The sequence below is a fragment of the Rhineura floridana genome, chromosome 10 (assembly GCF_030035675.1).
Source record: "Rhineura floridana isolate rRhiFlo1 chromosome 10, rRhiFlo1.hap2, whole genome shotgun sequence".
Taxonomy (NCBI): domain Eukaryota; kingdom Metazoa; phylum Chordata; class Lepidosauria; order Squamata; family Rhineuridae; genus Rhineura; species Rhineura floridana.
In genome coordinates, this window is record NC_084489.1 from 66,713,718 (window position 1) to 66,738,752 (window position 25,035).

At 39.1% G+C, this 25,035-nt stretch overlaps 1 protein-coding gene across 2 annotated transcripts in view; it reads left to right on the plus strand.

Moving 5' to 3' along the window:
- Nucleotides 1–25,035, plus strand: part of ZEB1 (zinc finger E-box binding homeobox 1) — a 100,746-nt gene that overhangs the window by 56,319 nt on the left and 19,392 nt on the right. For both annotated transcript variants that reach the window (XM_061587902.1, XM_061587903.1), the window contains exons 2-5: nucleotides 6,340–6,540; nucleotides 14,610–14,672; nucleotides 21,548–21,709; nucleotides 24,351–24,553. In XM_061587902.1, the coding sequence (XP_061443886.1) occupies nucleotides 6,340–6,540; nucleotides 14,610–14,672; nucleotides 21,548–21,709; nucleotides 24,351–24,553 (629 nt within the window). The remainder of the gene's footprint in view (nucleotides 1–6,339; nucleotides 6,541–14,609; nucleotides 14,673–21,547; nucleotides 21,710–24,350; nucleotides 24,554–25,035) is intronic.

A 25,035-nucleotide genomic window follows, 5' to 3' on the forward strand; every position in this document is an offset into this window, starting at 1 on the left:
ATTCTCATTTTAATTTTAAGTTTAATTTTAATTTAAGCTAACTTAATTTTAAATTTGTTGTAATTGATTTTAGATTGTTTTATTTTTATATGTCCTTGTTGTATTATACTGTGTATTTTATTGTATTTCTTGTGTTCACCGCCCAGAGAGCTATTGCTAGTCGGGCGGTATAAAAGTCTAATAAATAATAAATAAAATGGTAGATGTTTTTGGTGAATTTAATGTTAGCTGTGCATTCTAACTCCCCTTGCTTCAGGTGGCTGTCACATCTTTTTTATGTTTAAAAGTCGTGTGTTAACATTCACGTGTTTGTCCATCTATGTGTTGCATTTTTTTTATTTACAAAACTATTCTTGGGAGTACTTTTTTTATTTATAACATCAGGGAGACCAGCCAGTCAGTGCCATGGTCAGTCAACTCTTGAAGATTCCTGCCACTCACCAAAAGCAGAATCCTGGATACTAATAAAACTATTGAACATAATGGGAGTATTTCCACCTTAGTGTTCTGAAAATGTTACGTATGTCTTTACCCTTTTCTTAGCCTGGTCCTATACATTCACATCTTGGGTGCTGACTCATAGAGGCAGTTTTCCCTATATGTGAGCTACTGTGGCCCTTCAGCTATCTATATGGTCTTGATCATATAGAGAAGATGTTAAAGTGATCCAGCCAGTACATGGATACAACCACAGAAATTCCTATAATTGTGGTGACTAGAAAAGGTATTACGATCCATTAGCAAAATGGTTCCTATGTGCAGGCAAGTATATAGCCCAATTTGCACTAACATTTCTCTACATGATTATATACACAAACATGACTGAACTGCTCGTTTGTGAGGACCCTTAATTAGTATACTTAGAATGGTAATTTCAGGTTAAGGAAATGCTTATCTTACTGTTCTGTCATGGATGAGGTGTAGTAGCCTATCAACTAATTGCACATTACCTTCCATTTTTTTCAAGTTAACATTGAAGTCCCAACATGGTTGTGGACCCCATGATACCCTCAGACACCCCGCAGCCTTGGAGCCTGCCAAGACCATCTGCCCTTCTCATTTCTTTATTGTTTAAAAATGAGGTTTTGAGGGAAATTCTTGTTTGTTTGGTGAGTGGTTGCCTGATTGGGATGGGGGAGGTTGACTTTTTTTTGTCTTTTGTTTTGCGATGTGTGTAGGTGTTTTGCCTGTTTGTGACGAATTGGGGACTCTGAGCATCACTATTTGTCTTCTGTGAAATGGATGTTTTGTGGTGCCCACAACAGTTACTTAGATTTCCAAATGGGCTCAGAAGGCATATTTATTCCTAAAACAGACAGTACTCAAGAATGATGTGAAGAGATGCAAGCAACTATTCCACTACACTAGATAGTATACCTTGATTTAATATATGTGATATGTTCTTGTCTCATAATACATGCAGTAACCAGCAGAGCAAATCAATGATCACATGACTGTGTATTTCTGAGCTGCTGAAAGGTAGTGTTCTAAGCTGATAAATTCTGGGCTCATTCTCTTAGAGTTGCAACATAGGACATTTCTGAAAAGGTTTTGTCACACTTGACATTTGAAAGCCTCTTACTGCATGGGTTGGCCTATAGATTATTTGTGACAGTGGCCTCTAATAATGTGTGGCATTGGTGTAGAAAGTTATAGTAGCAGTTCCAGCAATCTCCCATGAAGTCCACAAGATGAGAATTGAGCAGCCGAGGCAGTGTTGTGCTGATCTTTGCAACCAGAGAAACAGCAGTACAATACATAAATGACTACATATACGTTATCTCTTAGCTTTAATGGGCATGGGGATTCTTGGAAAGAGTTCAGATAGCATGCACTTTATGTTACAGCTGGGGAAACAGCATTTAGTCACAATAAAATATTTAACCCCTGTTTTGAAAACCACAGTTTAAATTAATAGCAGCTGGTTCAATGCAAAGGGTGATTCTCCATGATCTACCTCTTGTGATTGCAGTGCGTGATAGGTGATAGCACGACTAGGTGTCTAAATGAATAAAAATATGTATTTAGAATAATTAATCAATGATTAGATATAACAATGTCTATGGTATGCACTTTTGTGGTCAGGTTGTGACTGGATATTAACGTATTATATGCTCAATAGGGATGAACTATATGTTAAATGAAACTTAACATTTGCATATTTGTTTAAATATGTACCATGGGTGTCAGCTCAGTAGCATAGATTCAGGAGAGTTTTAACTCTTTCTACTTGCACTACAGTTCTCACACACATAATCCACCCAAATCTCAAAAAGGAAATGATTCAGGAAGGGTGAAATATGCATTTACTGAAAACCAAGCATATTTCAAATTCTTGAGAGCTATTTTTCCAGGGAAAACTTAGTTCAGAGAGATTAAGAATCTCCTGTAATATTATGACTCTGTGGTTTCTACATAAAGTTCTCTATAACTTTTTCAACTATTTCCAATAGTTCAGTTTCCCTTAAAGTAGTCCCAATCAAATAATGGAATTTTAAGAACTTAACAGTTCACTTTGCTGCCACTAATTTCAATTATATTTAAGGGTGGTTCATTTTCTCTGGATTCACATCGATTGTAAACATGTCTCAGCTTTGCTCCCAGTGTTGCTTATTTCTCCCTCTATAGCTGTTGGATTTCAATTTTCCTGGCTCTAAGTTTCTTCTCAGTGCTTGCTGCTATTGTCTTATGTTTATAATATCAACCATAGTAATAAGTTGTAAGAGAATGAAACAGTTCAAGAAACTGTTCAGGTTTTTTCCCCACTCTGAAAAGAATACACACAGTCTTCGTGTATCTCCTAAAGGCTGCACATATATTGCAGGGATAGCCTGTTAGTCCATTTTTCAAAGTGCAAGATGTTTTATCCCTTATTGCTTACTGTCATTGGTATAGTTGGATGGGTGGTGTGGATATTTCTCAGGGTCATTAGGATTTTCCCAACTTGAGATTACATGATCAATAGTTTTTTGATCAGGTAACCTCCCTTGTAGACTGGGAATACTGTAGACATAATATATCTCGACTTCAGCAAAGCTTTTGACAAAGTGTTCCATGATATTCTGATTAGCAAACTAGCTAAATGTGGGCTGGATGGGACAACTATCAGGTGGATCTGCAGTTGGTTCCAGAATCGTACTCAAAGAGTGCTTATCAATGGTTCCTTCTCAAACTGGGCGGAAGTAATGAGTGGGGTACCACAGGGCTCAGTCCTGGGCCCAGTGCTCTTCAACATTTTTATTAATGACTTGGATGAGGAGGTACAGAGCATGCTTATCAAATTTGCAGATGATACAAAATTGGGGGGCACAGTTAATACCGTGGAAGACAGAAAGAAAATTCAAAGGGACCTTTATAGGCTGGAGCATTGGACTGAAAACAACAGAATGAAATTCAACAGGGATAAATGTAAAGTTCTACACTTAGGAAAAAGAAACCAAATGCACAGTTATAAGATGGGGGATACTTGGCTCAGCAATACGACATGTGAGAAGGATCTTGGAATTGTTGTTGATCACAAGCTGAATATGAGCCAACAAGTGTGATGTGGCTGCAAAAAGGCAAATTCTGTATTAGGCTGCATTAACAGAAGTATAGTTTCCAAATTGCGTGAAGTATTAGTTCCCCTCTATTCAGCACTGGTTAGGCCTCATCTTGAGTACTGCATCCAGTTCTCTTCAAGAAGGATGCAGACAAACTGGAATAGGTTCAGAGGAGGGCAACAAGGATGATCAGGGGACGGGAAACAAAGCCCTATGAGGAGAGACTGAAAGAACTGGGCATGTTTAGCCTGGAGAAGAGAAGATTGAGGGAGATATGATAGCACTCTTCAAGTACATGAAAAGTTGTCACACAGAGGAGGGCCGGGATCTCTTATCAATTGTCCCAGAGTGCAGGACATGGAATAATGAGCTCAAGTTGCAGGAAGCCGGATTTCGACTAAACATCAGGATAAACTTCCTAACTGTTAGAGTCATATGACAATGGAACCAATTACCTAGAGAGGTAATGGGCTCTCCGACGCTGGAGGCATTCAAGAGGCAGCTGGACAGCCATCTCTCGGGAATGCTTTGATTTGGATTCCTGCCTTGAGCAGGCCATTTTACTTGATGGCCTTATAGTAGATAGAATCATAGAATAGTAGAAGGAGCCTATAAGGCCATTGAATCCAACACCTTGCTCAGTGCAGGAATCCAAGTTATAGCATACCTGACAAGTGGCTGTCCAGCTGCCTCTTGAATGCCTTCAGTGTTGGAGAGCCCACCACCTCCCCAGGAAATTGGTTTCATTGTCATACCACCTTTAATAGTTAGGAAGTTTTTCCTGATGTTCAGCTAAAATTTGGCTTCTTATAACTTGAGCCCATTATTCTGTGTCCTGCATTATTTATTTATTTATTTATTTATTTATTTGATTTATATCCCACCCTTCCTCCCAGTAGGAGCCCAGGGCTGCATCACACGCAGATAGCACTACACAGTCTGATTTGGGGGGCAGGATATAACTTTTTCCCAGGTCAAATAGGATTGATGGTACCTGCTTGCTCTGCATCTGTCTTTAATTCTTGCTCTCTGCCAGTGACTCACTAGGCCTATGTGATTATTTGTTGCATCTCGGAATAGGTGTTCTTAATTACCTGGTCCTTTTCAGCCATACAATTTTGCTGTCTCCAGGATGCTAAATCTTCTTACTCTTGAAAATTGATGGGATAGGTGGGTAGATTGCATGTGCCAGGCCATGGTTTCATATGCTGAAGAAGGAGCTGTTTCTTACTAATCAAAACTGCTGCTTGTGTATTATACAAAAGAGACAGAGGGTGGGAGAGACCTGCAACGTGTTTAAGGGAGAGGTATCCTCCAGCTTTACAGAGTGCTATTCCATCAGCTAACTCAAACCTAATTCCAGACAGTCATTATCCATAAATATTCTTAAAGGTTAATGTGTGATAGAACCATTACAGTATTAGCTTGATGGATCAAAACTAGCATAATGCCACTTACAAATAGGAGTGCAAGAACATATTGTAGTGTGAAGTGCTCCTGTTCAGTGCCCCAGCCAATCAGCAATGCCTTCTTCGATACTTCAGTCCATTCCCTCTCCCCCTTGGTTTTAGCTGTTTTTTCCTTCTCGGTAGTCAGCATTCTGTGCCCACTGAGCATGCTCAGTTCTCACTAGACTCAGGTGGGATGTCCCCTTATGGGTTTGTTTTCTAATTTTATTTTATTTTTCCCTAAATAATTCTCCATGAACATGCTCTTGTTCATGGATGGTTCCATTTTGGCTACATAAGGATAAGTACCTGGCCTTTTTATTATAATCAAATGGTAATAATTGAGTCAATGCCAGTGCTTATTACATACTATATGTATGTGAAAAGTAAGACTTAGTAAGAAATTTGCCAGAAATAGTTTAGAATGTGATAATTAGCTTCATTCTTTATAGCGTTTTATTCATTTGTTTTTATTTATCTACTTACATTCATATCCAATCTTTCTTCCATAATGGAACCCAAGGTGACATACATGTGATTCCCAGGCACTTCGCACAGCTGACCAGACCCATACCTGCTTAGCTTTAAAATAGATAAAAATACATAAAAATGCATAAAACAGTTCCCCTTCCTATTATAATGTGATAACTGTTTCTCTTTATTTTTTATGGTATGGGGCCTCTGAATTTTGACATGGCTTAGGGCCTCAGCCTGTCTTAATCCAGCCCTGTTAGCTTCAGCAAGGTGATGGACTCATGTATCTTAATTTAGAAGAGGCTTGCAATGCAACTGCTATGCCAGTTAGTGTTGAGATATCTAGCAGTTTACCACCTGATTTCTAAAATGCTTAACATAGTCCATTGCTGGTGCAAATATGTAGCTGGGATGGAACAGGGAATGTAGCTATTCCCACAGCCCTTCTGAAGCCATACTGAAAGCTGCCTGCATCCTCCCAAGCCTCTTAGGCAGTGCCATTAATGGATGTTGCCAACCTGGCACAAGGTTTAGAGCAATGGAAACTAGTCACAAGGTCAATAGCAAATCACAGAATTATATATAGCTTTGTAGTAATATATACAAAGAATTATATTGTAGATACTGTTATAAATCGCTGCGACTTTATTTTTTAGCAGAAGAGTAATTGCTGGTCTTGTCTTGAGTTGCAGGTTAAAAAAAGAGGAGGTGCCTCTGATCATGGGGAGAGTGTGTTTCTTGCACCATTGATTACTGTAGCGTGGAGTTGAGGGCTGGACTTTTAGGTCAGCAGACAGAGCTAATTGTCTGTACTCATTAGAAGTCAACTGTTGCAGAACAGCATAGTTAAACTGATCTTTCTTGTTTCTCTGCAGTTACCAATTACAATAATGTTATAGAAACAAATTCAGATTCAGATGATGAAGACAAATTGCACATTGTTGAAGAGGAAAGTATAACAGATGCAGCAGATTGTGATAACAGTGTGCCAGACGATGACTTGCCAAAAGACCATGCAGTATTACCAGAGCGCAGTGAAAGAGAAGGAAGTGCAAACAGTTGCTGGGAAGATGAAGGTATGTGTCATCATGAGTGTCTCCACTTATTTCTTTGCAAACACAAAAATAAATTAACTTTTTATAAAACTGCGTTGCACTGAAATGACTGTACACTACATAAAAGGTAAACCAAATGGAACAGTTATTGACTGCTAACTCAAATAAATCTTTTGGGCTCTGATTCAGATTTTACCTAGTGCTGATGATAGAATGTCTACTTCGGAGATTATCTGTGTGGCAGAGGGAAGGACTTGCATAATCATCCTGTCATGTAAATGTGTCCATACTCATTGTGAATTGTGATTGCATTAGTAGTACCAGTTATGTTCAAAACTAGCAGGACTAATAACAGTTGTTAGATCATTTTCTCCTGGTTTTCAAAAACAGATGTTTGAGCAAAATCTGCCTTTTGTTTCAAATTTTTGTTTCTTTCAGTTGGGTGTTACTTTATTCATTTTTTAAAAAAATTAAAGCCCTGGGTGTCTTTATGCAGACATATTTTGCTTGCATATGCCTCTTATCTTGGGTTTAATTTTTAAGGCTGCATGGAGCTCATATGAAAATTACAGACTGCATACATAGCCTTAACTTAGCTACTTATTTAGCTCAAAATCTTCTTGGGCTGCAATCAAATACACACTTATCTGGGAGTAGGTCCCATTGAACCCAGTGGAGCTTACATCTGAGTAGACATGTATTGGATTGCAGCCTTAGTGCTTACCACTTCACTGGGATGTTGCAATAGGAGCTTAGATAGATCTTGAGACTCAACTACTTCTAATTCTTCAGCTTGTCACTCTGACACACACACATCCTTTATTCCCCAATAAAGAGCAAGCATGGAAATACATTGTGCTCCTAAGCTCTTTCATGCCCCATTTCAACTAGCCATAGAGTTGTCTTTTCAGTGGGATGCCAAGGTGCCATAGGTATGCTCTGTCATTTCTAGACACCATCATCCATTCTTTTGTCAATGCGTGATCTGATTTCTTCCCTGTCTTAGGCTTTTTTCAATTCTGTGTCCAAGATGAATATGTAACAAATCCATCAAAAGCATGGATACTAGGATATTTTGGATTAGGATTCAATATTCCACTGAATTTTACTATTTTTAATTCAGTAGCAAGTCTAGATGAAACTTTCTCACAAGCCTTTTCATCATCTCTTAACATCATTTGATTATAGTCTGTGCTTAACTGATGGTGATCAGTCTTTTTTAACTTGTGTAGATCTTTTACTGTAGTTGTTTTTATGATTGTCCTGGTGTTAAATGTTTGTTTTTGTTGCTTGGCTTGTTTATTGTTATAAATTGTTTTGTATTTTGATGTGTTTTTAAATCTTATTTTATAATAGTGTTTTATATCACCTAGAGGCTCATTGGATGGGGTGTCTGAATTTTTTAACAAAGAAATAGCATTTATATATTGCTTTAGAGTTTTCTATGGGCTTAAGACAGGTTATCTGAATAATCCCTCCTCAGTAGTACCCTCCTTTTTTCTTCTCAGTACTGAACTGAAGAACAAAAAAGTTTGAAATATAAGACTGAACTTCTTCAAGGAAAAAATGCTGTGTGGCTTAGACCATGAGGCAATGTATTTTCCTAGACGAACCTAAAGAAAACATTGAAGCATATTTCATATCCCTTTACTCTTTTATCTGCTTCTTTTTGGAATTAAAGTGACTGAAAGAATGACTGAAGGAGACAGCACCACAAACCACAATAGCTCAGTGAGAAAGAATAGTGTAATGGAAATTTATTAACTACTGAAAATCTTTTTAGACTACTTTTCTGGATGAATACCAGTCCAAAGCAGCTTATAATCAAAACAGAAGATAAAAATACTACAAAATTTAAAACTTTAAAAACGTAACACTATAATCCATAGTGTTTACAGAACCACATTGGACATAAATTGAGACATGCCACCACCCAGCTAGCAAACATCATGCCTGGATGGCCAAGTCTTTAGCGCCTTCTGAACATCCTATAGTGTAGACATTTGGTGCAAACCTTCTTATCTTTCTGTCAACCAGCTTTCAAAGGCATAGGAGTCCTACAAGGACAAAAAAAAGATGTGTATGAGGAGAGTTGGCCTCAGAGAGTGCCATCAAGTAGGTGCTTTTTCCATTCCAGTGGCAGGCTCCCCTCTTCTCTCTCATATTCACCTGGTAGTTCCTATTTTCAAAGTTTGTGAGTTCACCTTTTTAAGAACATAATGGCATCATCAAAACAACAGTCTCCCATCAACACTATGAAGTTGTTTTATTGCCAGGTGGCTGGCTCTGATCCTACAAGGCTAGTTCCATTTAACAATATGAGAAGTTTACATCTTACCCTCTGATGTAGCTGAGAGGTTGATGAAGAAGGACAGTTACCTGGATCTGTCCCTTAACTCCACTGAGGGTGCTTTCATTTACACCGCATATTTTATTGTTACAGTGGCACAAAAATCACAGTAACCACAAAGCAAGCATAGGACTACATTCTGGTATTCTCTTGTTGTGCCCCTGGTTTCCCCTCTTGCCCTGATGGTCTCTAATAGCCATAAGGGTTGTCCAGTGGCAGCTTAAGCTTACTTTGTAATAGTGTTGTATTTCCAGCTTTCATTCACTATGCCAATTATGTCATCTTGCTTCATCAGTGCAATGGGATTTTGTAGCAATTCTGACCTCATTCAACAAATGTAACTTGAACATAAGATGAAAAATCTGAAATACAAATTCTTTGGGGCAACACCTACTCTCAGTCTTTGTTTTCCAGGGATACAATTCCATTGACCTGGTTCAGATGATAGCTGAAGGCTTCATATAAACCACATCTTAACTTATTTTACTGGTTTGTTAACTGACATTAAGACAGAGTTCCCTAGTTTGCACATAACAGGAAACTCTTGCTTAATACAAGCCAGGATCTTTGTGCTGAAGCTGGCATGTTATGGGAATGGGAAGACAAGGGGTGAGGGGAGGAGCATTCTACCCTGATACTCATTCACATCTTCATAAACCATGGTTTATGAAGCCACAAATTATTATCCAAAGCAGGCCAGCTTGTAGGAGGTCTAAATGCATTTTATTCTTGAGCTAGGTCATGCTAATGTTGTTCAGATCGTAACTACCTAGGTGTTGATCTATTCTTTTTATTCTAGCATGGTGTGGTCTCTGTTGGCACTGAAAGAAAAATGAAAATCAACTATGTTCAAGTTGCTGTTGCTGTTGATTAAATTTATATCCTGCCCTTCCTCCCAGAAGGAACCCAGGGCAGCAAACAAAAACACTAAAAGCACTCTAAAACATCTTAAAACAAAAGACATGTTAAAACAAAAGATCTTTTTTAAAAAAGACTCCAACACAGATGCAGATTGGGAGAAGGTCTCTACTTAAAAGACTTGTTGAAAGTTACTAGGTTTTATACCTCCTAGTATAACATTTTTACCTTTGTGAAGTTAGCTTCTTTGTGACATTCTGTACGCCTGCTGATTATTCAGTTTGTTTGCTTCAGCAATATTAATTTTTTTCTATACTTACTTCCACAAACATACAGGGGTTCGCAACTGTGGTCCACATACTTCATTCAGGTGGTCTGTAGCATGTATGTGGATTTATGGTTGAAGATGGGATATAGCACATCCATAACATTAAATATTCCTATTGATTTTAATTGTACTTTTCTTGCATTCTGTGTTCAAAATGTAATACAATAAATTACAATATATGAGAAATAAAAGAAGCAAGAAAAATACAATTAAAAATCATACAGCATCTAACACAGCTCATCACAATTGCTACAACAGGCAGAAAAATCATTAAGTGATCTACTCAAACCCTCTGTGACTTTCAAGTGGTCCATGGGGGAAATGTTTGGGAACTGCTGCCTTAGGATTTCTTTCCTTATTTTTTTCTGTCTATTATAGTAGGATGAGCAATTTTAATTATTTTGCAACAGGAAGCTCACATGCCTTTATGAAGAAAAAGGTTTGAGGTGATCGTAAAAAAAGATAGCTAGATCATATGTTGTTGGTTTAAACTAATCTGTTACTTCTTTTAGGCCTCATTACGAAGTCTCCAATTTTATTAACATAATTCCATTCATCAGAAAAAGTCCTAGAATTTTACAATTTTTGTGATATATTTCTTGAAGCCCCATGTCTTTACTCTCTACTCACATCACTAGTTTAGCAGAAGAAAGTTTGTATCATCATATGGAATACTTAAAATATTTGGGGTTACAGATTTTAACCTTTATTCTGAAGAACCAAGAAAATTATTAGGTCATGGTAGCATAGCTCAAGGGTTTAAAATTCCTTGTACCACTCTTTGTGGAATTAGCTGGGACCAAAGGGATCCAGTCTTAACAAAACACCAGCTAGATTGTTGTTATGTGCCTGCAAGTCAATTACGACTTATGGCAACCCTATGAATCAGCGACCTCCAAGAGCATCTGTCATGAACCACCCTGTTCAGATCTTGTAAGTTCAGGTCTGTGGCTTCCTTTATGGAATCAATCCATCTCTTGATTGATCTTCCTCTTTTTCTACTCCCTTCTGTTTCTCCTAGCATTATTATCTTTTCTAGTGAATCATGTCTTCTCATTCTGTGTCCAAAGTATGATAATCAGTTTCATCATTTTAGCTTCTAGTGACAGTTTTGGTTTAATTTGTTCTAACACCCAATTATTTGTCTTTTTTTGCAGTCCATGGTATGCGCAAAGCTCTCCTCTGACACTACATTTCAAATGAGTTGATTTTTCTCTTATTACTTTTTTCGCTGTTCAACTTTCACATCCATACATAGAGATCAGGAATACCATGGTCTGAATGATCCTGACTTTGGTGTTCAGCGATACATCTTTGCATTTGAGGACCTTTTCTAGTTCTCTCATAGCTGCCCTCCTCAGTCCTACCCTCCTCCTGATTTCTTGACTATTGTCTCCATTTTGGTTAATGACTGTGCCAAGGTATTGATAATCCTTAACAAGTTCAATGTCCTCATCAACTTTAAAGTTACATAAATCTTCTGTTGACTTTACTTCAGTCTTCTTGACGTTCAGCTGTAGTCCTGCTTTTGTGCTTTCCTCTAACTAGATTAGAGGATTGCATTTTGTCTTTTGCCGCTTTTACATTTTAAAATCTGGTTTTTCCTGCAGGACAATAACAGGAGGTATGATGTAAATCTCAGGCAAACATTTGGTTTGTACATAGTAAACTAACTTAAATCTCACTGGGGAATAGTCTGATAACATATGTGGGCATCTCTATATTTGTTCTTGTATGATTAAAGTGATGCTTAAATAAAGTCTGCATAACAAAAGTATGCATATAGTGGTTAGGGCATCTTCCAATGAAAGTAGAACTTCTTAAGTGAAGTACAGTATACCCAGGAATAATTTACATTCTCCAGTGTCATGTTCAGATTTCAATCTAATTTCTTTTCCAGGGCTAAGTTAAAGCTATTTACGGAAGCATGTTGTGAATTCTTTAGGAGCAATCTTCCAAATGGCATCATCTGCAACCCCCAGGTCTTTCCTACAGATCCTAGCATGGTTTTCTAGCCTGGACTGTCGAGTAAACACTTTTTAAACACATACAACAAGTATAAATAGTGGAAGGTGTCTCATGTAATGAAGGACCATGCTCACAGCATACATGGATCTCTTGTGCATGTAGACTCTATTATAGCCATCATCTTTTGAGCTTGCTATCAATACCATAAAAAACTACAGAAATGAAAACTGGTCAAAGTTATCAATGTACTGATAACATTGGGATGGATAACTTTAATGTTCTGTAGGTGGAGTTGCATTTCCAGACTGTTAAAAATACAGCGGCAAGCCTGTTAATTAGTATTGACTGTAGGGAACATGTTTCACTTTATTTATTAATTTTGCATTTAAAGCCTGCCCTTCACCGTTTGGTCCCAGGGCAGGTTACAATGACAACAAGTAAACCATGTTATACATAAACATTACCAGTCTATACATTAAATTGAATCAACAGCACTCAGAAACAGCACAGCAATTGGATGCCAGACAAACATACTGTGGTTTGTGCAGGATTTTAATGGGGCTTAGGGAGCAATCCAGCTCACATATATGCCGGGCTGAGGGGAGTTGGATACAGCAGATCTTCAGTGAGCCGGCTGGGTCCCAGTTCAGCCAGGTTACACTGATGTAAGTCCCTGAGCCAGGCTGAGCTGGGACCCAGCTGGCTCAGCTGAGATCGGCGCAAGTGGTGCTGGTGTAAAGCCCCAAAAAGGGGCATGTCGGGGGAATGGCCGAGGTAAGGTGACTTAGGCCACATCCAACTCGTGTTTGGAGTGCTCCTACAGGTGCCAATCCAGGCAAACACGCTGGGGAAAAGGTCAGTCTAAGAAAATAATTGTAATAGAAGCCAATGGAGAGGGCTTACTTCCTGGTAGGGGTATTTGGGAGAGCAGGCTTTTACTGTCTGGTCCCTGTGCACAGCTCATGACCGAGCCAGCATACAGCCAACCCAGAAGCTCCTGAATGGCAATTGGATGTGGTGGAATTTTATGCCAGCCTCTCTTGCTCCAGCACAATTTAAACAACGGCTGCCCATATCTCTTGATCAGATTTTCTGTTGGTATTTTTAAAACTGATATGAGGCTGTTTTTAAAACCTGTCTAAAATTGTTCTAAAATTTGTTGAGATTTTTTGCTGATGGCTTGTCTGCTGACATTGGAGTATTGGATGTTTTGAAACTATATTGTTCCAGTTATTGTGAGCCCCACAGGAAATTACTATTGAGAAGTGGGATATAAATAAATATGGGTTGTATCCAACTAAGTCCTACTCAGAGTAGACTAGGGATATACTAGAATTCTGCCCAATTCAGATTTGGTTACGAGTTTTCCATTAATTTGCTTATTCACTATCATTACGGATTAGATTTTTATGTAGTGATTTTCCACTGCTATTTTTGGAAATAGATTTTTTAAAAATATCCATGTCTAAAATACTTATATTAATATTTATTTGTATCAATATTTCCTTCAGTTTACCAATATTTTCTTTAATTAATATCAATATTTTTTTGAGTGGGGAAAAACTGATTGGTAAAGCAGTGGTTTGTGGACAAATAATAAACTCAAATCGATACCAGTCTGTTATGTCAACAGAATGCTTTCGAAGTGGCACCTGCCAATGGATCCTATCCCTAGCGTTAGAGCCATTGAAATCAGTAGACTTGACTAACTTTCAGTGGGTCTAACTCTGAGTTGGATACAGCCCTGTATATCTGCAGTCAGTACAATATTGGTATACAGAATAAGTGACTGGAAAACAAAATCTGTTTCAAACTATTAAAAGTTGCTTTTGCTCACTAGCAATATTACATAATACTTCATTTCTGTACTTAAGCCTTTCAAGAACTCTAGTCAGAGCTACTGAATCAACTGATAAATGTTTTGATTACATTTTGTACTTTTTACAATGTTATGTCACATTTTCTTTTAGTTCCTTAGTTTTAAGATTAGTAAGACTCCCTATGTTGTGTTTTATATGACTGCAGTGAATATATTCTTCTTTGGATTTGAATATTGGAGAGAGTGTCTAATATCTACTGTTGTTCATAATATGTGCAGAGCATTTTTACGCAGCATGCATATTATTCATGCCAGCGAGGTATATACTCAGAAATAACCATAATTAAATATGCAGCAGAATGTCTACCCATATTTCTTGCTTGTGTTCAAATAATATAATTGGCTGGGTTTCATAAATCTACAGGCTAGCAGCCCCTCATTTCCAGACCAAGGGTCTCTTCCTACTGGGCTTTTGAAGGAGATGCCAGGAGTGGTACCTTCTGCAATAGCCTAATGAGTGAGAGAAACTACCCCAAGTGATAACATTGGCAGCAACCACAAATCAGAATGGCTAGAAAGTGAACCAAGCCTTTTCGATCCTAATTCATTGTTGTGGTCTGTTTGCTTTCTATTGTGTAACTGTTCACAGTAATACTGCTGTCTGGGGGAATATTTGCCTCCGATGGCAACAGACAAAAAAAAAATTCTGAGTAAATGAGAGTTTCTGAATTATGTAAAAAACTAATCTTCTCTTCTTGTCATATCAGGTAGTAAAGAAGCGAAGGAAATCCTGGGGCCTGAAGCTCAAGCAGATGAATCTGGATGTACAGGTATTTGTCGCCAAATTCCTTAGTTGGTTTTTGTGATACTTAGCATATCATTGAGGTTTGCATAATAGTGCATGTTTTTGTGAAAGGAAATGATTCTTTTCTGACTTCCATCCCTCTCCCTTTTGATTTCCTTTGATCTCTCTAACTGTCTTGTCTATGCACACTCCACTTGAAGCCTGAAGCTGTAGAAGTACTACTACTGAAGATGACCATCTTAAGCACCCATTAGAGCACTGTTGAGGTGTTGCTAATAAATTATGCAAAGCAATCCCTTCCCCTGACTGCAGTGCCTCTGCAGCCTCTTAGCTGCTTTTTTGTTCAGGAAGTAAGAGCAATGGATGGACAATTTGCTTCTGGTCTGTTGCAAGATTACAGCAGAGCATTATGATGGGTTGCAGCTGAGGTAATACAATTAGCCATAATAAGTTAATATTGCATTTTATGCTCAACAATGTATGTAAAACTACCTTATATAATGAGCCACAATATGCCAAGGACATGTTTATTTACTGCAGTTCCCTTTTATTTGTGTAGAAAATAATGATTCTTTGCATGGGGTTTTAAATTGGCACTATATCATAACTCTGGGTAAGTGGCGTACACTTCTGTGGTATGTGTGGTCTCCCAGTATTTTTATGCACATTGCAAGCTCGTCAATATTCTGGGGATACAGAGAGATATTTGAGAAGGTAGTTGCCAAAGTATTAAAAGGATCAAAAATAAGGAAGTAGGCAAAAAGAAACGGAAATTTCTCTGCGACAGTACAAACTCCTACACATGCTGTACTTCCCATACATTGCAGTGAAAAGGAAGTGTTGTGTGCATGAATTGTGATGCCAAATAGTGCCTTTTAATAGACTGTGCGGGTAATTGGAGCTGCTAAATTGTTGCTGTTATGTCTTCCAGTGCTCTAAACTGAGACTTTCAAAGATTGATTTCAGTTTAAATGTGAGCTTAGCAATTTTTGAAAGGGTGGTGTGGGAGAGGGAGGGAAGCATCATGTCTTTCATTTTTGGAATTTTCATATTGTATTTTTACAGTGTTTTTTCCTCACCTTTTTAAAAGAGCTTCAAAATAAATCAACTAGTAAAAGCAACATTTAAAATTAACAATGCAACCAGCAGCCAGAATTGAAGTCAAAACGCTATAGGCCTAGCAGAACAAAAATATATTTACCATTGTTCTACAAGTCCTTATAAATTGCGTCTTGCAGGTTTTCTTTCAGAAGGAAGTTTTATAAGTATGGTGCCACAACAGAAAAGAACCTCACCTAATTTGCTGTGAGCCTAATCTCTGATGGAGGATGCCCATGGAGAAGGAGGCAGGCCTCCTTTAGATAAAGAGGAGTAGATGGAGTAAGGCCTTGCTAAATTAACGGAGAAGGCAGAGAAGGGTGGAGGTTTTTTATGCAGATAGTTAGTATAATAGTAAGAACTTCAGCTTGTGAGTTCTGTGATCTATTTCTATATAGTAAGGCCCTGCTTATATGACGGGTTAGGGACCAGGCCCACTCCGTAAAGCGGAAATCACCGTAAAGCAGGACCCATAGACTATAATGGGGCCGTCGTGCAAAAATGACGCTAAAATGTCGTAAAATCACTAAATCGGCTTTAAAAAGGGGAATTTCCCGCCGCCGCATTAGCAAAGCGCCGGTAAGCGGGGCCCTACTGTACTGCTAAGGCCTTATTTTCTCTAACTGAGACCTGAGGAAAAGATTAGAGTGGGAGACAGAGGCCTGCAGGGAAGGTAACCAAGGAATGAGAATCCAAAAAGTAGAGATGAGTGAAGCATCGTTGGGCTTTCCTCTGACAGGCTTGCGATTTTTATATGCTTTCAAGGAAAAAATATTCTAAAACACAGAAAAATCCTGAGAGTTCAGAAAGTTTACCCTCCATCCACACAACTACCCCCATCCTGCACCTTTCAAAGGTGTCTCTGCCAGCCTCAAACATGTTTTCCCCCCCTCAGCTTGTCATTGACAGTGGTGTGTGATCAGTGGCAACAGAAAAAGCAAAAAGGAGCCTTTTTCCCATCCTTCATCCATTGCACTTGACTGTATGGACTGCCTTCCAAGTCGATTCTGACTTATGGGTGACCCTATGAATAGGGTTTTCATGGTAAGGGGTATTCAGAGGGAATTTACCATTGCCTTCCTCTGAGGCTGGGAGGCAGTACTGGCCCAAGGTCACCCAGTGAGCTTCATGGCTATGTGGGGATTCGAACCCTGGTCTCCCAGGTCGTAGTCCAACACCTTAACCACTGCACCAGGTTTACTGCTAATTTTTATGATAAATAATACCAGAAATAATCCATTTTCAAGCCTGGGAGCCAAGAAGATTGTGGGAGCTTTGCGCTAGCTGCAGCTGCTCATGTGACAGGCATCCCAGCATGTAATGCACTCCCTTCCTTCAGGCGCACACCAATTTTTTTTGCCTGATGAAAATTGTGCCAGTATTCAGGCATAGGCATAGGTAGCAGCATTCCCTTCCTCCTTTTCCCACACCCCTCTGTGTCCAGGCACTAATTCAAGCAGTGAATTATGGGGAAATTACAGTGCACATGTGTATAACTGGTGAGGGAAGAAAACAAGACATTGTTGCAGTAGTATGAAAGCCAGTTCCACAAAACGCCAGTATATCGGCTGAAAAACCCACAGTTCCTTAGCACAACAGGTACTGCAGTGTGAAAGGAATTTTAGAAATCAGGACAGAAGTGCTACAGTTTTAATTCAAAAAACTGATGCAATAAGCAGCCATGGTGTCTCTCAGAGTGCAGCGAAAATTATGGCTGAGGAGAGTGTTAACCCCGGATTTCTCTACACATTTTTGCTGCTGTGTTCCATCTTTTGTTCTTTAAAGTTGGGCAGCTTATAACCACGCAAAGCCAACACCTTCTGGCACCAGCACCAGTTTCATGGCTGTGTGGGGATTCACACCGTGGTCTCCCAGGTCGTAGTCCAACACCTTCACCACTACACCACACTGGCTCTCGTTTGACTATATAGACTAAAAGAATTATGTGGCTCATATCATTATGGTAGCTTTTTGAGAGCTCCACTATTGCATTGTAGTTCTTTTCAAGAACTCTTGCAGCTACCATAATGCTCCAAACCTTGGCATTTTTTAATCTGAGTGACAGAGGGAGAAGGAAGAGGAGGTATTTCTTCAAGCATGCAGATTTTGACCCAAACAGGAAGGAAAGAAAATTCAAGGATTTAAAGATTTGCCTTCCTTTTTGATGTGCCAAGTCCCCAAAGAACTCCACCAGTGTCTGTTCAAAGGATTGTTGGTAGAAAATAGCTAGATCAATTTAATCAATCTCTCAGATCTTTAACAAGTTTACAATATCTAGTGATAGCTGACAGCTTGATTGGCTTTAAAAAAGAATTAGACAAATTCATGAAGGATAAGGCTATATTCTACCACCACTGCCAGAGGCGGTATGCTTCTGAATACCAGTTGCAGGGAATCTGTGATCCTGCTTTCAGGATGCTAGACTTTGGCATGATATAGCAAGACTATTCTAACGTTCATTGTATCTGCAAAGACTCTAGTTCTGCAGGCATCAAAAGTAGGGTGGCCATGTGTCTACTTTACAAAGCACAGTCCTCTGTTTGAAGGGTAGTCCAGTCCCAGTCTGGTTTAAAGATAGAAAACTGCAAGAAGGGAGAGCAGGGGCCTTGAACTTGCCTATCAACAGTTTGCACCTGAACAACAAACTGAGCAGGTACACAGGTCACCAGGTCAGTCTTCTCTGTGGTGAGATGTATTTCTGCTTAAATTGTAGTAATTATTTCTACATTTTCATCAATTCATATAAATTAGCATATGAATCTGTATCCTCTTTGTCCTCTCTTTGGTGATGCATAAGTGGCCACCTACCAGAAAATGAAGGTTAAATAGCTTAGCAAATTATTGATTCATAATAAGTTCCTTTAATCTAAAAATAGATTTTAAAAATAACACGTGTACATTAATTTTCACTTATTGCTCCAAAGTTGTTATGATGCTTTTATATATAAGCCTAAAAACTAGATCCATAAGTGAACATTTTGGAGGCAAACACAGCTTTTTTGAGTGGTCTGAAATTAATAGGTGAAAATTATTATCATCATCATCATCACTCCTTGCCCTTCATCCTGAGCTCCCAAGGCAAGTTATAACAATTTAAAATGTATCCTTAAAAACAATTAAAAATAACTTATAATCACAAAAATAGGATGGGTCTTGAAATATTACACAGCCACAAGAGTGACTGTATACTACAGCCAGCATGGATTTTTTGCATTTCGAAATGTTAAATTGAAAATACTCCCACATGCCATTCTGCCACTTCCCATAAGCTCATTTCGAAACAAAACCTCACAAAACTTATAGTCCTGAACTCAGAAACACTTGCTTAAGAACTCTCTAAGTTTTCATGGCAAAACACTCAGAGAGAATTGAGAGTTCAAAGTGTAAAACAAGAGAGAGAGAAATCTAGACCCCTGCTGGACTTTTTTCTCTCAGTGGTCTCATAATCTGTTGTTAAAAATCAGCCATGTTCACAGAGTACCTGTAATCCTGTTGTTGACGTTGCCTCATACTCCAACCTTCATCTTCTGCAGTTTAAAGGTTTCAAAAATGCCTGGCTGATTTTTAATTAATTTAAGAAATTTAACATTGAAGTCAATGATAAGCACAGGCATGCTTAGTAAGAACCAACTGTCAGTGTTCCAACAGCCAGATTCACAGCAGTTTGGCTTGGCTAATCAGGGGGCCACACCCATGTCAGCTATTTATTCTACTTTAAACAGACCTGGATTCCCCCAAAGAATCCTGGGAAGTGTAGTTTGTGAAGGATGCTGAGAGTTGTAGGAGACTCCTGTTCCCCTGACAGAGCTCCAGTGGCCAGAGTGGTTTAGCAGTCAGCCCCTCTTGTGGGGATTGTAACTCTGTGAGGGGAATAGGGCATCTCCTAGCAACTCTCAGCACCCTTCACAAATGACACTTCCCAGGATTCTTTGGGGAAAGCCATGACTGTCTAAAGTGAAATAAAAGTCAGGTGTGGATGTGGCCAGTGACAGCTTTGGTTTAAATTTTGGTGGGAGACTACATGTGACTGCTGTAGAATAAAAAGGTGGGGGAAACCCTGAAAAACAATGATACTATTCACAATGTTTTCCCTTTGGAAAGGAAAGGGGTTTTCCCTCTGCCCAGTGCCCACCCACCCAATCTCCTTCCCTCCCTCCCCGTCCTCCTCCCCTCCACATTCCTTCCTACCCCTACCTTTCCTCCCCTTCTCTCTCCGTTCCCCCTCCTCCCCCCTCCCTGCCCCTCCCCCAGGTCATTTTCACCTATCCTAAATATGATTGCACAGGAGTAAATCCCAATGAACTCAAAAAGCATGCAAATGATCAAACCTGCCCTCCCCTCCTCCTCCCTCCTATCCCATCCTTCTTGCCCCATCCCTCTCCCTTTCCTTTGCCCCTCCTGCCTCCCTCCTTTCCCTCCCCTCTCCCTTCCCCCCTTCTGCTTCCCCATAGTCAGTTTTGTCTATTCTAAGCAGGATTGCACGGAAGTAAATCCCATTGAACAATAAGCATTCATATGATCAGACCTGCCTTTCACTTTCCCATCCCCCTCTCTCTTCTCCTTCCCTCTCTCTCCTCCCCCTCCCCTCCTCTTCTTCCTTACAGCAATAAGACAGGAAAGAAGCGAAGTAAGAAGAACACCAACAAAATGCAAAAATTGTAATTCTCCATCTTTGGAGATGTAGTCCTGATTGCAGGTGTTGCCACCACTCACATGTGCTCAGAGGCACATGTTACCAGTTCTTCCAAGTTAGACAGGAAGTGGATTGGATTGGATTGTGAAAGACCAACCTAAATTGTGTTTGCATTTTTACAAATTTGTTGGGCAGTGTGGTATCTCACAGAGGAGGTCAGGTCTCCTGCTCCCCTGATGCATTCTCTATAGTTGCCCAATTTCCCTGGCTTTTAAAGTTTGATAGAAATATCTGTCGGCTATAAGTACTTTCTTAAACTGCAAGGGTTTGTTGCCTATTAGTGAATATATATCTGAGGTGTCAAAGGCCAGGGTAAAGAGGTGTGTCTTCATTATTATTGTGCATCTTATTCTCAGGGACAATTTGAAAAAACACCTTTTATTAGGTCATCTTGGGAGCCTTGATGCCATTGTATGGCCAGTCAGGTTTTGATTGCATGATGAACATCCTTGGCAAACAAAGCCAGTTCACAGTGATGGCAATGATTCATGAAGCATATTCAAACACTTTTGTACGCTTGTGAGCCCCTCCCCTCTCTCTACCTGTCTTGAAAAATCCCTGAAGTGGGAGCTCTGTTAAAACAGACTGTGGCTTACCTATCACTTGCAACTTTCCCTAATTATTGGTTGAGCTATTCAGTATCATGGAACAGTTGTAAACAATGCTGCTTCAGATGAATGCATCAGGAATAAAGTACTGGCAAATATTGCATTTTCTGTGAAGGAAATAACAGTTAATTTTCAGAGAAAAACTTCATTCCAGGCACTTTCCATAGTAATTTACATGGTTCCAATACTCAGTTTTTAAAGTATTTGGAATATACCAAAGATTAGGATAGTGAAAGAAAGGAATAATATGGACATTATATATAGGTGGGCTGTGGTTCTGGAAACAGTATCTAAGGAAAAGAAGCTATGAAAACATTGAAACCTGCTCCCCTGGCTATTGAAGCTCACTTCTGGATTTCTGTCTCATTGTCCACATGTTTTCAAGCTTCTCTCCATTATCATTAAGGCTATTATAAGTCTCTTCTTTTAAAAAAGAGAACTGAATTCTAATACATGTTGTTAACACCTGTTCATTCTTTACAAATTGTCTTTTACTTCTAGTAAAAGAAGATGAATGTGATTCTGATGCAGAAAATGAACAAAATCATGACCCTAATGTTGAAGAATTTCTGCAACAAGAAGACACAGCAGTTATCTACCCTGAAGCACCTGAGGAGGATCAAAGACAAGGCACACCAGAAGCCAGTGGCCAGGATGAAAATGGTTAATATTACTTCTGTTTTCTGTAATTTGTAGAATGGTTTAATTGGAAGCAAGTGCTGTATACATTGTCTTCTGTTTTGAAATAAAATGTTCAAATGGTGCCATTTCAATAGAAGAAATCCATAGGCTTTTAAGCACAATAAAAATACAAAATAACACCTTTGTGTTAAAAATTTATATTAGGATTTCCTGTTTATTTCTTATACTCCCCATATATCCATACTCTGCTTTTTATAATTCAGGAATTTGATGTAGAGTAACTTACTCATAATTAGGTTTAAGCACAAATATTCATTCCTATCAACAATTCCATCTGCTAAATGTCATTGGATTTAACATGTAAGTAGAGCTTCAGGATTGGTCCTTTCAATTCCTATTTCTGAAACATTTGTTTAGTGCCCATACTGTGCAGAGTATGAAATTGCATGGTTTCAATTTGCAGCATTTACTTAAATGAAATGAAAAACATTGGTAGAAGGAATAAAATTTCTATACAGCAGAATAAGGCAGAACTGGCCTTATAAGGAGAGGGAAAAGAGCAGTACCCTATGTATGTAGAAAATCAAACATCCTGTCCCAGTTCCACTTCCCCTTTCTTCATATTTCATGTCCATATTAAGACCAAATTAGATGCAGTACAGGAGATTCATATTCAGAACACTTTACTTTTTTCTGTTTAACACAGCTGCAGGGAAACATCCCAAGTTAATCAGAGGTGTGTGTAGCTCTTTCCTCACACCATTTTTCTGATTGAATTAGTTCCCGTGGAGCTCATTTAGCCCCACTGGGGAGAAAATACAGGCACAGTATAGCAGCTTCAGGGGGTGATTAGAATTAGGCAGGCAGGCCCCAAATAACAAAAGAGGGGCAGGCAAAACTGCCAAAACGGGCTGACAAAACACCATCCCCAAAAGAGCCAGCGGACAACCTCTGCCCAAACCAAAAAGCACAAAACATACACACAGACACCCCAAAACCAATTCAGGAAAACTCCCCCACAAAAAAGCAAAACATCCCCTTCATTACCCCAAACTTTGCAGGCAGTGGCAAGGTCCCCCTTTTTCCTCTCCTAGAGTTTCTGTTGTAGTCTACAAGATGAAGCATGGGCCTCCAGCTGCCCCACCCTCTTCTTTTCCTGTGAAAATGTCGCTGGGCCTACATGGGGCTCCAGGGCATTTTGAGGAAAGGAAGGGAAGAGGGTTGGACAGATGGAGGCCTGCGCTCTCTTTGCAGACATGCCACCATGGCCCAAGGTAAAAGATCCCTGCCCTAACTTAAACACTGGAAAGTGCTGGGGTGCTCAGCAGGCATCATGGAGGATGCCTGGAGGCATTGTGATGCCCGTGAGCACTGCATTGGGAACTCCAGGCTTAAACACTTCCTCCTCAAATGCCACTGCTCTGATCAAAATCAGTGCTGCCTACCCCCATGGCTGCTTCTAAGAGCTGGAGGAGGAAGACGTCAGGCAATCTGGCCTGTGATCTTCTCTGTCATGTCTGACTGTAAGTCTGTGGGCAAGGTCCTTGTCAAATTGTGTACGTTGTGCAGTGTCTAGTATATCTTCGGTGCTTTAGACATTTTGATGTTTTGACGGAATTTATGGTGGTAAATACCAATTTAAAAGTGCCTTTTTATGGACCCTATAATCAAATTTTACTATTAACTACTGTGAAATGTCTTCAAAATAAAACTTCTTTTTTAAAGGACTGGCTGGTTTTATTACCATTAATAGCCAGTTTGTATTATTTTATAAAGAAATTAGAAGCATTTAGCAAAAAAATCCGCAAAGTTACTTTTCAAAATATGAAAAGGTATTGTTGATTAACTATGGTGAATGACTTCAAAGCTGCTATGTAAATATCCTTTTTTAAAATAAGACTTTTGTTATGACTGTCCTAATCGGCCTGATTAAGCCCTGGCTGCAATTTGCTTTAGCTTTTTCAACAAAGCAAAAATAGACTATTTCATAAACCTAGATTATGGGCGGTGTTGAATTGGTTCACAAATTTATGCAGGAAAATACATATATAATAACAATAAGGAAATAACATTTGGAGGGATAATGAGAAACAACATGACTGTCCAATCTTGCCTACTTGAAACGATGTTCCTACAAGTTGTGTCCCCAGGATGTGAGGGTAGATCTGTCCTCATTCTTATTTATTCTGCAGCTTTCCTGTCACATCCTAAGCATTAATAGTCTAAAGAATGTTCCTTAGGTTATTGTACATTTTTATAAAAACCCAGAATGAATTAGGCTGTTCCTAATAGAGGTAAGGAGATCCATGTGCATAAGTACATCTATTATGGATATCTGCAGCTCTACTGTTTGACCACCATCTTGCATGAACATGGTAAAGAAATACCAGATTTAGATTTTTGGTGTCCACTCACACAAAAGGGCCTCTTCTTCCTCTCCTTCCCCTGAAGCCTCCTGTGCACCCCCAGATCTGCTCTGGAGGGCTGGGGGTGCACAGAGGGCTGGAGGGGGAAAGAAAAACTTGAAAGTCCCATTGCGCCAGCAGATTTCCAAGATGCAGATGGATGGATATATTTGGATGTTGCCCTTTATGCACTTTTCAATTGTTTATACCCTGTGATGTGATAATTAACAAAAAAATGTTTTCTTATTCTTATTCAGGCACGCCAGATGCATTTTCCCAGCTGCTTACATGCCCTTACTGTGATAGAGGGTACAAACGCTTTACCTCTCTGAAGGAACACATTAAATATCGCCATGAAAAAAATGAAGATAACTTTAGTTGCTCCATATGCAGTTACACATTTGCATATAGAACACAACTTGAACGCCATATGACATCACATAAATCAGGAAGAGATCAAGTAAGTGGCAAAGTTCATATCCAGTGTACCATTTGATACTTATAGTAATTGCCTTAAACAATTGTCTTCTTTGTTCAAGTACAATTTCAGGTATAAATGTCTTAAAAGTATACATGTCTTTAAAATGCAACATAAATATAATTTCATTCTCAACCATACATTTCCAGAATAATGTTTTTAGCCGATTGTGTTTTCATTAGGCCATGTGGTATTGGCTGCATGCCTATGCCAAGGATTTGGCCAGAATCCTCTGGTGAAAATAACAGTAATGTCTTACTTTTACTTGCTATTGAACATTTCTGGACTGTGTGGTTGTTCAAAAACCTAAAACTTTTGTAGAGAGAGTTACCAGAGTACCAGTCACAAAGAACAAGAGAGAGAGTGGGTTACATTATAAGTTTTGTTAAACCAATTTTGTAGGTAAAAGTTGGTTTTATCAAACTACAGAGGGGCAGGACTTACAGATGTGTCTCCACTGATAC